The 17,351-nt window shown below is 42.1% G+C and overlaps 1 protein-coding gene across 4 annotated transcripts in view; it reads right to left on the bottom strand.

Moving 5' to 3' along the window:
* Window positions 1-17,351, bottom strand: part of LOC135553119 (protocadherin Fat 3-like) — a 378,888-nt gene that overhangs the window by 73,085 nt on the left and 288,452 nt on the right. For all 4 annotated transcript variants that reach the window (XM_064985238.1, XM_064985240.1, XM_064985239.1 and 1 more), the window contains 2 exons: window positions 10,191-10,330; window positions 730-1,005 (listed from right to left, as the gene is read on the bottom strand). In XM_064985238.1, the coding sequence (XP_064841310.1) occupies window positions 730-1,005; window positions 10,191-10,330 (416 nt within the window). The remainder of the gene's footprint in view (window positions 1-729; window positions 1,006-10,190; window positions 10,331-17,351) is intronic.

The following is a 17,351-nucleotide window of genomic DNA, read 5'->3' as shown; positions in this document are numbered from 1 at the left end:
CACAAATACACCTAACACTCTCCCAACCAACACAAAACAGTTCCAGTCAGATCACTCTCAAATCTCTCTTTCACAAATTCCTTTTATCGCTCTCCCCAACACACACACAAACGCAGTCATGGTTCCTTAAACTGTCTCATTCCCCTGACGAGGGTGAGACGTTGGTTCATTGCTCTCAGTAATTAGTGTAACTGCTTAATGATGAGTTCAGGTAAAATGAGAACACAGACATAGAAGTAGTCTGTCTCTTGCAGGAGAGCTGAGTCACATTAGAATATTAAGCTGCTGGAATAAAGATAATGCTCTTGGCCCACACTGCATCTCTACAGGTCCTTTCTCCTCTCCTCTGCTCTGCTCTCCTTTCCCATTCTTTTCTTTTCACTCCTCCTCTGACAGTTTCAACACATCCATGACCAACGGAGGGATTTTCATGCAGAATCTTATGGGAATGTGACCAAATAACACGAATGGAATCCTCTCTTACAACGAGATTGACTCTGTACCGGTACCGCCCTGTATAGAGTCTCACTATTGTTATTTTACAGCTGCTCTTTAATTACTTGCTACTTTTATTTCTTATTCTTATCCATATATTTTTTTTAACAGCATTGTTGGTTAGGGGCTCGTAAGTAAGCATTTCACTGTCAGTGCATGTGACAAATACAATTTGATTTGATTCAAGATAACCAAACCATATTTGATACAACATTAATGGTATCAGTCTCTTACCATGACAGTGAGGATGTGTTGTGCTCTAGCCTCGTGGTCAAGTCTCTCTGTAGTATACACCGTGCCAATGATGGGGTCTATACGAAACAGACGCAGGCTGGAGGGGTCGATGGCACTGTAGAGGGAGTAGGTGAGGCGGTGGCGCTCGTCACGGTCCGACGCTAACACCTGGACCACCTCCGTCTCCGGAGGTGTGTCCTCAGAGATGGTGATGTCATAGGTGGGCTGGGAGAAGACAGGAGCATTGTCGTTGTTGTCCAACACTGTGATGTGGACCTGAAAAGGAGAGGGAGAGAGGGGGGTTGTGGGTAGGGTTAGGCCAATATGTGGTAGTACTAGAACACACAAGCGTTTTGTTTTCAGTCTTCAGTGGAGTGAAGGGTAGGCCATAACCTATACAATACCATTGATAAGTTTGGACACACCTACTCTTTATTTTTACTATTATCTACACTGTAGAATAATGGTGAAGACAACAAAACTATAAAACAACACATATGGAATCATGTAACAAACAAAAAAATGTTAAATCAATCCAAATATATTTCATATTTGAGATTCTTCAAAGAAGCCACCCTTCGCCTTGATGACAGCTTTTCACACTCTTGGCATTCTCTCAACCAGCTTCATGAGTTAGTGACCTGAAATGCATTTCAATTAACAGGTGAGCCTTGTTTAAAGTGCATTTGTGGAGTTTCTTTCCTTCTTAATGCGTTTAAGCCAATCAGTTGTGTTGTGCCAAGGTAGGGGTGGTATACAGAATATATTTGGTAAAAGGCCAAGTACATATTATGGCAAGAACAGCTCACAAAAACAAAGAGAAACAACAGTCCATCATTACTTTAAAACATGAAGGTCAGTCAATCCTGAAAATGTCAACACCGTTGAATGTTTCTTCAAGTGCAGTCGCAAAAACCATCAAGGGCTACGACGAGACTGGCTCTCATGAGGGCCACCCCTCATGAGAGCTGTAGAGGATAAGCTCTGCGGTAGAAGATAAGCTCATTAGAGTTACCAGTCTCCAAAATATATATATATTTAACTAGGCAAGTCAGTTGGGAACAAATTTACAATGACAGCCTAGGAACAGTTTGTTAACTGCCTTATTCAGGGGCAGAATGACATATTTTTACCCCTTCAGCTTGGGGATTCGATCTGGCAACCTTTGGTTACTGGCCCAACGCTCTAACCACTACGATACCTGCGACCCCTTCTCTGCTTCACACAGTTCTAGTAACATACACATCTCAATATCAACTGTTCAGAGGAGACTGCGTGAATCAGGCCTTCATGTTCAAATTGCTGCAAAGAAACCACTACTAAAGCACACCAAAAATAAGAGACTTGCATGGGCCAAGAAACACGAGCGATGGACTTTAGACTGGTGGAAATCTGACCTTTGGTATGATGTTTACAAATTTGAGTTTCTGGTTCCAGCCGCCGTGTCCTTGTGAGGCGCAGAGTAGGTGAATGGATGATCTCCACTTGTGTGGTTCACACCGTGAAGCATGGAGGAGGAGGTGTGGGGGTGCTTTGCTGGTGACACTGTCAGTGATTTATTTAGAATTCAAGGCACACTTAGCCAGCATGGATACCACAGTATTCTGCAGTGATACGCCATCCCATCTGGTTTGCGCTTAGTGGGACTATTATTTGGTTTTCAACAGGACAATAACACAACACATTTCCAGGCTGTGTAAGGGCTATTTGACCAAGGAGAGTGACGGAGTGCTGCATCAGATGATCTGGCCTCCACAATCACCAGACCTCAACCCAATTGAGATGGTTTGGGATGAGTTGGACCGCAGAGTGAAGGAAATGTCTTTCAAGACTGTTGGAAAAGTATTCCAGGTGAAGCTGGTTGAGAGAATGCCAAGCTTGTGCAAAGCTGTCATCAAAGAAAAGGGTGGCTACTTTGAAGAATCTCAAATATAAAATATATTTATATTTGATTAACACTTTTTGGTTACTACATGATTCCATGTGTATAATTTCATAGTTTTGATGTCTTCACTATTATTATACAATGTAGTAAAAATAAAGAAAAACCCTTGAATGAGTAGGTGTCCAAACGTTTGACTGGTACTGTGCATTCAGTCAGATACTATATTCAGTTCCATGTCATACAGTATATATTCGCGAATCTGTCACAACTATTACCACGTTTTTGCAGTTCATGTATTTATATACTTGAAAAAGAAAAGGAGAACCAAACACTCTAGGAGCACAGATGCAATGATTTAATAACCAATTATAAACTTGGTGGTTTGAGCCCTGAATGCTGATTGGCTGGTATATCAGACCGTATATTGTCTGGTATATATTGGCTGATTGGCTGATATATCAGACCGTATATTGGCTGGTATATATTGGCTGATTGGCTGGTATATCAGACCGTATATTGGCTGGTATATATTGGCTGATTGGCTGGTATATCAGACCGTATATTGGCTGGTATATATTGGCTGATTGGCTGGTATATCAGACCGTATATTGGCTGGTATATATTGGCTGATTGGCTGGTATATCAGACCGTATATTGGCTGGTATATATTGGCTGATTGGCTGGTATATCAGACCGTATATTGGCTGGTATATATTGCTGCTGATTGGCTGGTATATCAGACCGTATATTGGCTGGTATATATTGGCTGATTGGCTGGTATATCAGACCGTATATTGGCTGGTATATATTGGCTGATTGGCTGGTATATCAACCGTATATTGGCTGGTATATATTGGCTGATTGGCTGGTATATCAGACCGTATGTTGGCTGGTATATATTGGCTGATTGTTTGGTATATCAGACCGTATATTGGCTGGTATATATTGGCTGATTGGCTGGTATATCAGACCGTATATTGGCTGGTATATATTGGCTGATTGGCTGGTATATAAAGACCGTTATATTGGCTGGTATATATTGGCTGATTGGCTGGTATATCAGACCGTATATTGGCTGGTATATATTGGCTGATTGGCTGGTATATCAGACCGTATATTGGCTGGTATATATTGGCTGATTGGCTGGTATATCAGACCGTATATTGGCTGGTATATATTGGCTGATTGGCTGGTATATCAACCAATTATATTGGCTGGTATATATTGGCTGATTGGCTGGTATATCAGACCGTATATTGTCTGGTATATATTGGCTGATTGGCTGATATATCAGACCGTATGTCACAGGTATGACAAAACATTTATTTTAATTCTCTAATTACATTGGTAACCAGTTTATAAAAGCAATAAGGCACCTCGGGGATTTGTGATATATGGCCGATATACCACGGCTAAGGGCTGTGTACAGTCACTCCATCCCTAAGAACAGCCCTTAGCCGTGGGAAGTTAAGCCTGGGAATTTGGGGAATTTTGCTTAAATTCATCAAAAAAGTTGGCTAGTAACAGAGAACCTTTTTTTGTGGGATACACAAAAGGCAATTCTAGTTCTTGTGGCATATTTTGGTTAAACTATCCCCAACTCAATGGAATTGCAACCCTCTGCATGCACAGTGCATTTTTCCATCACATGTACAGCTGATTCTCAAGATCTTACACATTAACCTCTTACATCTATGGGGGCGCTATTTCATTTTTGGATGAAAAACGTTCCCGTTTTAAACAAGATATTTTGTCACAAAAAGATGCTCAACTATGCATATAATTGATAGCATTCGAAAGAAAACACTCTGACGTGTCCAGAAATACCAAGATATTCTCTGTGCGTGCCCTAGAACGTGAGCTTCAGGCAAAACCAAGATGAGATGGCATCCAGGAAATGACAAGGATTTTTGAGGCTCTGTTTTCCATTGTCTCCTTATATGGCTGTGAATGCGAGAGGAATGAGCCTGCCCTTTCTGTCGTTTCCCAAGGTGTCTGCAGCATTGTGACGTATTTGTAGGCAGATCATTGGAAGATTGACCATAAGAGACCACATTTACCAGGTGTCCGCCCGGTGTCCTGCGCCGAAATTGGTGCGCAAAAGTCACCTGCCAGTATTTTTCCATGGGATACAGAGAGGAAAGCAAGCTTCCACGAACTGCGTATCAATGAAGAGATATGTGAAAAAACACCTTGAGGATTGATTCCAAACAACGTTTGCCATGTTTCGGTCGATATTATGTAGTTAATCCGGAAAAAGTTTTACGTTGTAGGTGACTGAATTTTCGGTTCGTTTCGGTAGCCAGACGCAATGTAGAAAACGGAACGATTTCTCCTACACACAGACGCTTTCAGGAAAAACTGCGCATTTGGTATGTAACTGAGAGTCTCCTCATTGAAAACATCAGAAGCTCTTCAAAGGTAAATGATTTTATTTATTCGGTTATCTGGTTTTTGTGAAAATGTTGCGTGCTAAATGCTACTCAAAATGCTATGCTAGCTTTGCATACTCTTACACAAATTAGTCAATTTCTATGGTTCAAAAGCATATTTTGAAAATCTGAGATGACAGTGTTGTTAAGAAAAGGCTAAGCTTGAGAGCAGACGCATTATTTTCATTTTCTTTGCGATTTTCAGAAATCGTTAACGTTGCGTTATGCTAATGAGCCTGAGGCTTTAGTCACAAACCCGGATCCGGGATGGGGAGTTTCAAGAAGTTAATGAGATGCTATTGAGCCCACACTACTACACTGGCTGAGCCAATGACTATGCTTTCTTGTAAGTTTTTATTACAATACTGGGTGGGGTGAATATATTTTATACGACATACATGATTTTTTGTTAACTAGTAAATAGTAGCCTACAGCAAAGTGTGTTTAAATAATTTCTAACTTGTTAACAATTTCTGCTAGTTTGTTTTTGCTACCATGTGGGTTTCAGCTTGAGCCTGCTAACTGAGGAGTGTTAATTCGCCTGTTTCCATACATGTTTCATTTTAAAACATTTATCTTACAAAGGAGTTGTTTCATCTAACTGCTTAACTACTTATCTGTACATGGAATTGTATTCGTTTTTTTTTTACATTTTTTTTTCTAATCTTTACAGGAAAATGCCACGGGCACTATCTGATGTGTGGAGACATTTCACTGCAGCTAATGTAGAAGGAAAAGCTGAGTACATTTTCAAATCATATGTGAAAAATGCAACAAAGATGCAGAATCATCTGGCCAAGTGCATAAAGTTCCCTCAGCGCTCACAACAAGCAACCTCAGGCAAAAGTCCCTCTACTTCTATTCAAGGTGAAAATGATGAATCAGACACCTTATCGATAGCAACAGCTCATGATCTTCCTTGAATCAGAAGTCCTACCCTCACATCACACCCATTGGCTATGCTGCTCATGCATTGAATCTGCTCCTCAAGGACATCATGGCACTGAAAACAATGGAAGCACTCTAAAAGAGAGCCAAGGAAATGGTTATATATGTGAAGGGTCATCAAGTTATAGCAGCAATCTAACTCACCAATTAAAGTGAAAAGAATAAGAGCACCACATTGAAGCTGCCAGGCAACAACCGTTGGGGTGGTGTTATTATCATGTTTGACAGTCTCCTGGAGGGGAAGGAGTCTCTCCAAGAAATGGCCATACCACAGTCTGACTATATGGACAGCCCCATCAAGAGGATCCTCCTGGATGATGTATTTTGGGAGAGAGTGGTAAGCAGCCTGAAACCTATAGCAGTAGCCATTGCACGGACTGAGGGAGACAATGCCATCCTGTCTGATGTTCAGACTCTGCTTGCAAATGTAAGAGAAGTAATCCGTACTGCCCTGCCCATTTCCCTGTTGCGCCAAGCAGAGGAAACTGCAGTTCTGAAATACATGAAAAAGCGTAAAGACTTCTGCCTGAAGCCCATACACGCCGCAGCGTACATGTTGGACCCCAAGTATGCTGGCAAGAGCATCCTGTCTGGTGTAGAGATCAACAAGGTGTATGGTGTCATCACTACCATGGCTCGCCACCTTGGCCTGGATGAGGGCAATGATCCTGGTAGTCTGGTGAAGTACACTTCCAAGCAAGGGCTTTGGAAAGGAGATGCAATATGACACTCGTGCCAACATATCTCACCAGCCACCTGGTGAAAGGGACTTTGTGGATCTGAGGCTCTTTCCCCTGTTGCCTCCATCATCTTCCAAATTCCACCAACATCAGCCACCTCACCTTCCCTTGTTTGGGAACACACACACCAAAGCACGCAACAGGCTGACCAATACAAGGGTTGAAAAGTTGGTGGCGATCTGGGCAAATTTAAGGCTTTTTGATCTTGACAACGTAGCCATCCTCAATAAGATTGGATAGTGACAGTGAAGGTGGATATTGACATGGACATTGAGGAGGTCCAGGGAGAAGACATGGAAGCCTGAGAGAAAGACAACCAAAGCTTTCGTTTCTAGACTATCATTTTACAGATGTATGTCAGAAACATTTTTGGGAGATGTGATGGATCTTTGGGGATGATTCAATATTCCCTTTCTTTTGTTGTTCAGTGAAATCATCCCATGTGAAGAGGCAACTCATTTAATTAAAGTTCAATTCGAAACTAAATCTTTTTTTACTTCTATTGGAAGGATTTAATCATTTGCAATTATGATAAGGTAAAAGGTTTATGTTTCTGTCTCCATGTGATATGGTTAATATATCCAATGCAGAAAACATCTACATTTAATGCTATTAATATTAATTTGCTTGTATTTCTGTTAATTCACATTAATTCCCATATATCCCTGTTAATTCCCACGGAAAGTTTCCAGCTCTGAATTTTCCTCAAAATGTGCAACCCTAATTGGCCATATACCACAACCCCTAGTGCCTTATTGTTTAAATAACCAATGTTCGGACAAACAAGCTGTCTTCATCAGGGTATAATGACAAACACTGCAGGTCACTAGTTTATATCATTTCAAAGGACACACAGGTGTCTGTAATCATGGCTGGGTGTGGCTTGATATCATTGGTTAATTATATATATAAATAGAACATATAAAAACCATGAAGGATAATAAGATCATAGATACAATTTGGCTACATAAGCCTATAAACATTTAAATGAATAGCAAATTCACAAGAATGTATTCACATATGCCCTGTTTGCTGACGTGCTTGTTGCATTGCGTGTCATGTACTGTGTTGACGGTTGATGACTCATGGAAACCTTGTGAATCAAGAACAGCAGATTCCCACCGCCGGTGACAAAGGCTGTTGTGTTGCGTAAGAAGGACGGCAGAGAAGGTTAAATATAAGACAGAAGCAGCAGCTGTCTTCCTGCCGGTGAACAGTGGAGATCTCCCCCATTGGGCATCACGCTGACGCTCCATCTGTGATGTTGAAGAAGGGAACTCAGCCCAGCCTCTCATGACTGGCTCTACTGTCAGCACGTCTTACAGGTGTGTGTGTGGGCCGGGAGGATACGTGCGTACACCCATAGGGATTTAGTCAGCACATCTTGCATTAATAGTAATTTAGCAGACGCTCTTATCCAGAGCGAGCATTTCGCTACAATAACATCTGCTAAATATGTGTACGTGACCAATACAATTTGATTTGAAGTAGTGAGTGACATTTTTATAAATTTTTCATACTGGTCCCCCATGGGAATCAAACCCACAACGCTGGCACTGCAAGCACCATGCTCTACCAACTGAGCTACACAAGACTATCTTGCAGGGGTGTGTGTGTGTGTGTGTGTGTGTGTGTGTGTGTGTGTGTGTGTGTGTGTGTGTGTGTGTGTGTGTGTGTGTGTGTGTGTGTGTGTGTGTGTGTGTGTGTGTGTGTGTGTGTGTGTGTGTGTGTGTGTGTGTGTGTGTGTTGGTAGGCGGAGGAGAGCTGTTTAACAATGTGTGTGTGTGTGTGTGTTGGAATGAATAGCAAGGGGGTTTGGACATTGTGAACAGGTACCTTCACACAGGGTGCAACATTGGCATAATGGACCAACTGACACAGAAGGAGTTACTCAGAATGGATAGAGAGCAGCTGAAAGAGGATGTGTATAGCTTCCTGTGCCCTAGCTAGCAATTAGACCTCTGTACTTAATGGGGATTCTCACTGGGCACACGCTGGTTGAATCAACGTTGTCATTTCAATGAAATGACATTGAACCAACATGGAACAGATGTTGAATTGACTTCTGTACCCAGTGGGTTGGCTCTCCCTTTCAGGGCAGACAGCAGTAAAGCTCAGTTGCATTTCTCTCCAGCTATCATTCTCAACGAACAGAGGGAGAAAGGGAGAGAGGGATGAAAGACGGAGGGAGAGAGGGAGAGAGAGAGAGGGGGAGAGAGAGAGGGAGAGAGAGAGAGGGGGAGAGAGAGAGGGGGAGAGAGGGATGAAAGACAGAGGGAGGGGGGAAATAATGTGAGAAACTGAAAAAGTCAACCAAACCTACAGTACATGTATGTGTGAATGTGTTCATATCAATCACTATCCTTTTCACCAGGGAACCAGTTTCCTGTCACCTAGTCACAGAACGCTTTACAGAAACAATGCCATGCACCATAGGAACATGACAGACCTATGAGTAAAACTGATATGTGTTAATGTGTCTGTTTCGCAGGCCTAATGTCTGGCTATTGAACAGCACTGGCCCTGAAAATGACAACGGAGGGAACAGGTAGAGTGACATACGAGTGACATACGCGTTGTACGGACTGTCACAGGGAAATTATGTCAATGCAATCCATTCCGCTCTATACAAATGCTAATCCATTCTACTGTGTGTGTCCTGTTCTGCCACAGTCAACTTCTGCATTTAACACACAATGAAGACACATTGTAGATGACAGGACCTCTAACAGAGGAAAGGGTAATAAGATATACCAGTATATTTCTTATCAATTTAAAATGGGATACTTCTCTATCATCATAATGTCCAAGCCACTATAGAACATGGCGCTCCTTACTCAAACAGAGACTGATAAAGAATCTTCACACGAGCTCAGTTTACACACTAACAATGGTTTTTGGAACGTTCAATCACAGCCTGAACAGTGCGAAGGAACAGAAGAGGACAGGACATGGCAGAACAGGACAGGGGAGGCTAATGACCTCTGTACAAACAGAGGAATTAGACGCAGGGGTCAGAGAGACAATTACACTGCTAGTTATCACCGTTTGCCGTGTTCTGATCACTCGAATAGGTTCTTGACACGCCAGATGCCATAATTCATGTGACAATGTGACGCCATCCATCACACCATCTAAAGATGTTTTTCAAAATGGCTGATGAAAAAAGTTAAAAACATAATGTCCTTGGGCAAAATAAGAGTGTAGCGTCTGTCCATGAAGGTGAGGCCTGTGTCTGTGGTTACAGTAAACATTGGTAGCATGTGGTTCATCATGTACTTTTTCAGGGTGTGCGTGAGGGAGTGTTCAGATGTACAGGTGGTAGCAAGCTACAGAACACAATGCTAACAGTGCCACATTAACTTACGCATTCCAAAATCAACACACACAGGTAGTAGATTTGTCTCTTTCTGAGAATAAATAAATAGGGATATGACATGTTGTGTCATCAGCTACCTGTGTGGATGCAGAGTTGGTCCCGTCCGTCACCTCCACAGTCATGTTGTAGAAGGAGCGCTGCTCAGCGTCTAGTGGCTTAGCGATGATGATGGTGCCCACACCCTTTTCTATGTCAAACAAGCTGTCAGTGTTACCACCTGGCCAGGAGGGGGAGATAGAGAGCAGAGAGGGTTAGAGACAGAGGGGGGACTGGTTTATTCATCTCTCGCTCTCTTTTCTCTTTCACAAAAGTTCTCACTCAATCACTCACACACGCTTCTTCTCTCTCTACCTCACACACACAAACCTACATTTTAATAAAGTGTATGGGTTTGTGATAGTGAAAAACAGGGAAACGCACTGAATTGTGAGTGTGACAGTATTGTGGGGAGTGTATGACCTGAACGATTCCTGTCTCTCTGCCAGGGAATACATAAATAGACACAAACACACACAAATACAACATTACACACAAATACAACATTACACACAAAAGCATACACAAATAATCTAACAGGGAGCGGGCATGCACAATCACTCGGATCACAAATACAAGTGTGTGTGTGTGTGTGTGTGTGTGTGTGTGTGTGTGTGTGTGTGTGTGTGTGTGTGTCTTCCAACCAATCTGTGAGTAATTACTAGGTTCACAGTCCCGAAATACTGAATTAACAGAGCCCTGAAAGACTAAATTAACAGAGCCCTGAAATACTGAATTAACAGAGCCCTGAAAGACTAAATTAACAGAGCCCTGAAAGACTAAATTAACAGAGCCCTGAAAGACTGAATTAACAGAGCCCTGAAAGACTGAATTAACAGAGCCCTGAAAGACTAAATTAACAGAGCCCTGAAAGACTAAATTAACAGAGCCCTGAAAGACTGAATTAACAGAGCCCTGAAAGACTGAATTAACAGAGCCCTGAAAGACTGAATTAACAGAGCCCTGAAAGACTGAATTAACAGAGCCCTGAAAGACTGAATTAACAGAGCCCTGAAAGACTGAATTAACAGAGCCCTGAAAGACTAAATTAACAGAGCCCTGAAAGACTGAATTAACAGACCCCTGAAAGACTGAATTAACAGAGCCCTGAAAGACTGAATTAACAGAGCCCTGAAAGACTGAATTAACAGAGCCCTGAAAGACTAAATTAACAGAACTGAATTAACAGAGCCAGAGCAGAGCCCTGAAAGACTGAATTAACAGAGCCCTGAAAGACTGAATTAACAGAGCCCTGAAAGACTGAATTAACAGAGCCCTGAAAGACTGAATTAACAGAGCCCTGAAAGACTAAATTAACAGAGCCCTGAAAGACTGAATTAACAGAGCCCTGAAAGACTAAATTAACAGAGCCTGTGTCAATGGAGCTCCAGCCGTGAATGGGACTGAGACTAAAATGAGACCGCTAAGACCGGCTGTAATTAAACCACAGCCTCATCTCTGGTACCTAATTGATTTAAATGGACATTTTGGCCTCACGTGGATACCAACTCACAGCTCAGAGTGTGGGAATGTCATTTTTAAGTGCAATATAAGGGTCCGGAGTGTGTGTGTGTGTGTATGCGTGTTGTATGTGTGTGGGTGTCTGTGTGTGTCTGCTTGTCTGCATGCCTGTGTGTATACTATATGAATGAGCATGTGTGAATGAAGGAGATTGTGTGTGTGAGTGTACTCGAGGTGCAGACTCAATGGGATTCCTCCCCGGTGTTTCTGTTTAATAAAGCCATGACCTCAGCCCAGCACCAACTAAGGCTATAACACTCCTCCACTCAACCATAGATGTGTGTGTACTATTTGTGATTGGGTTACGATAAACACTTCCAGCTCTCTATCATCTGTCTCTTAAATCTTTACAACTCCAGTGATGTGGTCCTAATAGCTTTCCTCAAAAGATGTGCAGAAGGAAGACACGAAAAACAGCCACACTCCCTGTCTCTTTCCCTTCACTTCCGCTAACAGTAAACTAGTGCTTTTACGGTTCAGTATGCTGATTAGCATCATATCCGTTGGACCAGATTACTTTACACTAATTAGAGGAGTGCAATATACACTACATGATGAAAGGTATGTGGACATCTGCTCGTCATACATCACATTCCAAAATCATGGGCATTAATATTGAGTTGGTCCCCCCTTTGCTGCTATAACAGCCGGGAAGCTGGGAAGGCTTTCCACTAGATGTTGGAACATTGCTGCTGGGTCTTGCTTAAATTCAGCCACAAGAGCATTAGTGAGATTGGGCACTGATGTTGGGTGATTAGGCCTGGCTGGCAGTCTGTGTTCCAAATTATACCAAAGGTATTCGATGGGGTTGAGGTCAGGGCTCTGTGCAGGCCAGTCAAGTTCTTCCACACCGATCTCGACCAACCATTTTTGTATGGACCTGGCTTTGTGCACAGGGGCATTGTCATGCTGAAACAGGAAAGGGTCTTCCCCAAACTGTTACCACCAAGTTGGATATACAAAATTCTCTAGAATGTAATTTTATGCTGTTGCGTTAAGATTTCCCATCACTGGAACTAAGGGGCCTAGCCCAAACCATGAAAAACAGCCCATTATTCCTCCTGCACCAAACTTTACAGTTGGCACTATGCATTAGGGCAGGTAGTATTTTCCTGGCATGCGCCAAACCCAGATTGGTCTGTAGGACTGCCAGATGTTGAAGCGTGATTCATCACTCCAGAGAACGCGTTTCCACTGCCCCAGAGTCCAATGGCTGCGAGTTATACACCCATCCAGTCGACGCTTGGCATAGCGCATGGTGATCTTAGGCTTGTGTGTGGCTGCTCGGCCATGGAAACCTATTTCATGAAGATCCCGACGAACAGTTCTTGCTCTGACGTTGCTTCCAGAGGCCCTTTGGAACTCGGTAGACAGTATTGCAACCAAGAACAGACCATTTTTACTCGCTACGTGCTTCAGCACTTGGCGGTCCCATTCTGTGAGCTTGTGTGGTCTACCACTTTGTAGCTGAGCCGTTGATGCTCCTAGACGTTTCCACTTCACAATAACAGCACTTACAGTTGACCAGGGCAGAAATTTGACGAACTTGTTGGAAAGGTGGCATCCTATGACTGTGCCACGTTGAAGGTCACTGAGCTCTTCAGTTAGGCCATTCTACTGCAAATTGTTGTCTATGGAGATTGCATGGCTGTGCGCTCAATTTTATACACCTCTCAGCTACGAGTGTGGCTGAATTGGGTGAATCTACTAATTTCAAGGGGTGTCCACATACTTGTGTCTATATATAGTGTACATGAAAATAAAGTAAAGTGTACAGTATTAAGAAAAATAAGCCATTCAAGAGAATTACCATGGAGGCTTCAGAAGGCTGAGTCTGTCTGTCTGTCTGTCTGTCTGTCTGTCTGTCTGTCTGTCTGTCTGTCTGTCTGTCTGTCTGTCTGTCTGTCTGTCTGTCTGTCTGTCTGTCTGTCTGTCTGTCTGTCTGTCTGTCTGTCTGTCTGTCTGTCTGCCTGCCTGTCTGTCTGTCTGTCTGTCTGTCTGTCTGCCTGTCTGTCTGTCTGTCTGGAACCATCCTATATGACCAACCAACCAAACGCTCCATTTCGGGAAAGGAGGAACTGAGGTTTGGCATGGCAGCAACCGGGCAGACGGAAAAATAACAGTTCCCTTCCACCAAATTATAGAGGGGAAACCGAATCCTCCGCAACAAGGCTGTTATTAAACCCTCTGTTGAACGCTAAAATTGCTTCCCTCAGTCTCTCCATTCAGATTAGTAAGGGAAGCCGCTCCAGTGCTTAAAAACACTCTGGCAGGCAGCACAACCGATAAAGAGGCATATTTATCTTCCTTTCAACGAAGGAGGAGGGGATGAAGTTAGCGTTTGTCGTAAACAGATAAAACAAAGCAAATGGACAAAAGAAGAGGGAAATGAGGACAAGCGTCAAGCTGTTCAGAAATTAGTTTATGAGTACAACAATGGCTTCGTTAACTAGCTTCAATCGGTTGAGAAAATGGCTAGGATATAGTGCGTGGTTGAGAGAGTGGGGAGGTTCTGGGATCGATTGTGTAGGCTGAGTGAAGAGTCTGGGATTCCTGAGATTGATTGGTATAGGCTGGAAAGGGGAAACAGGATCAAACTGAATTGGCATCATTTTCATGGTCATGCTTTGTATGGATTGACTTGACATATAGAACCCAGCAGTTTAGATTGACTTGATATATATAACCCAGCTGTTTAGATTGACTTGATATATATAACCCAGCTGTTTAGATTGACTTGATATATATAACCTAGCTGTTTAGATTGACTTGATATATATAACCCAGCTGTTTAGATTGACTTGATGTATAGAACCCAGATGTTTAGATTGACTTGATATATAGAACCCAGCTGTTTAGACTGACTTGATGAATAGAACCCAGCTGTTTAGATTGACTTGATGTATAGAACCCAGCTGTTTAGATCAACTTGATATATAGAACCCAGCTGTTTTGATTGACTTGATATATAGAACCCAGCTGTTTAGACTGACTTGATGAATAGAACCCAGCTGTTTAGATTGACTTGATATATAGAACCCAGCTGTTTTGATTGACTTGATATATAGAACCCAGCTGTCTGGATTGACTTGATATATCGAACCCAGCTGTCTGGATTGACTTGATATATAGAACCCAGCTGTCTGGATTGACTTGATATATAAGAACCCAGCTGTCTGGATTGACTTGATATATAGAACCCAGCTGTCTGGATTGACTTGATATATAGAACCCAGCTGTCTGGATTGACTTGATATATAGAACCCAGCTGTCTGGATTGACTTGATATATAGAACTTAGCTGTCTGGATTGACTTGATATATAGAACCCAGCTGTCTGGATTGACTTGATATATAGAACCCAGCTGTCTGGATTGACTTGATATATAGAACTTAGCTGTCTGGATTGACTTGATATATAGAACCCAGCTGTCTGGATTGACTTGATATATAGAACCCAGCTGTCTGGATTGACTTGATATATAGAACCCAGCTGTCTGGATTGATATATAGAACCAAAGTGTACGGATTGACTTGATATATAGAACCCCGCTGTCTGGAATGAATTGATATATAGAACCCAGCTGTCTAGATTGACTTGATATATAAGACCCCAGCTGTGTGGATTGACTTGATATATAGAACCCAGCTGTCTAGATTGACTTGATATATAGAACCCAGCTGTCTGGATTGACTTGATGTATAGAACCCAGCTGTTTGGATTGACTTGATATAATGAACCCAGCTGTCTGGATTGACTTGATATAATGAACCCAGCTGTCTGGATTGACTTGATATATAGAACCCAGCTGTCTGGATTGACTTGATACTGTATATAGAACCCAACTGTCTGGATTGACTTGATATATAGAACCCAGCTGTCTGGATTGACTTGATGTATAGAACCCAGCTGTCTAGATTGACTTGATATATAGAACCCAGCTGTCTAGATTGACTTGATATATAGAACCCAGCTGTCTAGATTGACTTGATATATAGAACCCAGCTGTCTGGATTGACTTGATGTATAGAACCCAGCTGTTTGGATTGACTTGATATATAGAACCCAGCCGTCTGGATTGACTTGATATAATGAACCCAGCTGTCTGGATTGACTTGATATATAGAACCCAGCTGTCTGGATTGACTTGATACTGTATATAGAACCCAACTGTCTGGATTGACTTGATATATAGAACCCAGCTATCTGGATTGACTTGATGTATAGAACCCAGCCGTCTGGATTGACTTGATATAATGAACCCAGCTGTCTGGATTGACTTGATATATAGAACCCAGCTGTCTGGATTGACTTGATACTGTATATAGAACCCAACTGTCTGGATTGACTTGATATATAGAACCCAGCTATCTGGATTGACTTGATACTGTATATAGAACCCAACTGTCTGGATTGACTTGATATATAGAACCCAGCTGTCTGGATTGACTTGATGTATAGAACCCAGCTGTCTGGATTGACTTGATATATAAGAACCCAGCTGTCTGGATTGACTTGATATATAGAACCCAGCTGTCTGGATTGACTTGATATATAGAACCCAGCTGTCTGGATTGACTTGATATATAGAACCCAGCTGTCTGGATTGACTTGATATATAGAACATAGCTGTCTGGATTGACTTGATATATAGAACCCAGCTGTCTGGATTGATATATAGAACCAAACTGTACGGATTGACTTGATATATAGAACCCCGCTGTCTGGAATGACTTGATATATAGAACCCAGCTGTCTAGATTGACTTGATATATAAGAACCCAGCTGTCTGGACTGACTTGATATATAGAACCCAGCTGTCTGGATTGACTTGATATATAGAACCTAGCTGTCTGGATTGACTTGATATATAGAACCCAGCTGTGTGGATTGACTTGATATATAGAACCCAGCTGTCTAGATTGACTTGATATATAGAACCCAGCTGTCTAGATTGACTTGATATATAGAACCCAGCTGTCTGGATTGACTTGATGTATAGAACCCAGCTGTTTGGATTGACTTGATATATAGAACCCAGCCATCTGGATTGACTTGATATAATGAACCCAGCTGTCTGGATTGACTTGATATAATGAACCCAGCTGTCTGGATTGACTTGATACTGTATATAGAACCCAACTGTCTGGATTGACTTGATATATAGAACCCAGCTGTCTGGATTGACTTGATACTGTATATAGAACCCAACTGTCTGGATTGACTTGATATATAGAACCCAGCTGTCTGGATTGACTTGATATATAGAACCCAGCTGTCTTGATTGACTTGATATATAGAATCCAGCTGTTTGGATTGACTTGATATATAGAATCCAGCTGTCTGGATTGACTTGATATATAGAACCCAACTGTCTGGATTGACATATAGAACCCAGCTGTCTGGATTGACTTGATATATAGAACCCAGCTGTCTGGATTGACTTGATATATAGAACCCAGCTGTCTGGATTGACTTGATATATAGAACCCAGCTGTCTGGATTGACTTGATATATAGAACCCAGCTGTCTGGATTGACTTGATATATAGAACCCAGCTGTTTGGATTGACTTGATATATAGAACCCAGCTGTTTAGATTGACTTGATATATAGAATCTAGCTGTCTGGATTGACTTGATATATAGAACCCAGCTGTTTGGATTGACTTGATATATAGAA

Source organism: Oncorhynchus masou, chromosome 13, assembly GCF_036934945.1.
Source record: "Oncorhynchus masou masou isolate Uvic2021 chromosome 13, UVic_Omas_1.1, whole genome shotgun sequence".
In the NCBI taxonomy this organism is placed as follows: domain Eukaryota; kingdom Metazoa; phylum Chordata; class Actinopteri; order Salmoniformes; family Salmonidae; genus Oncorhynchus; species Oncorhynchus masou.
Note: the sequence above shows the minus strand (reverse complement) of the source record. Positions and strands in the feature narration are given on the sequence as shown.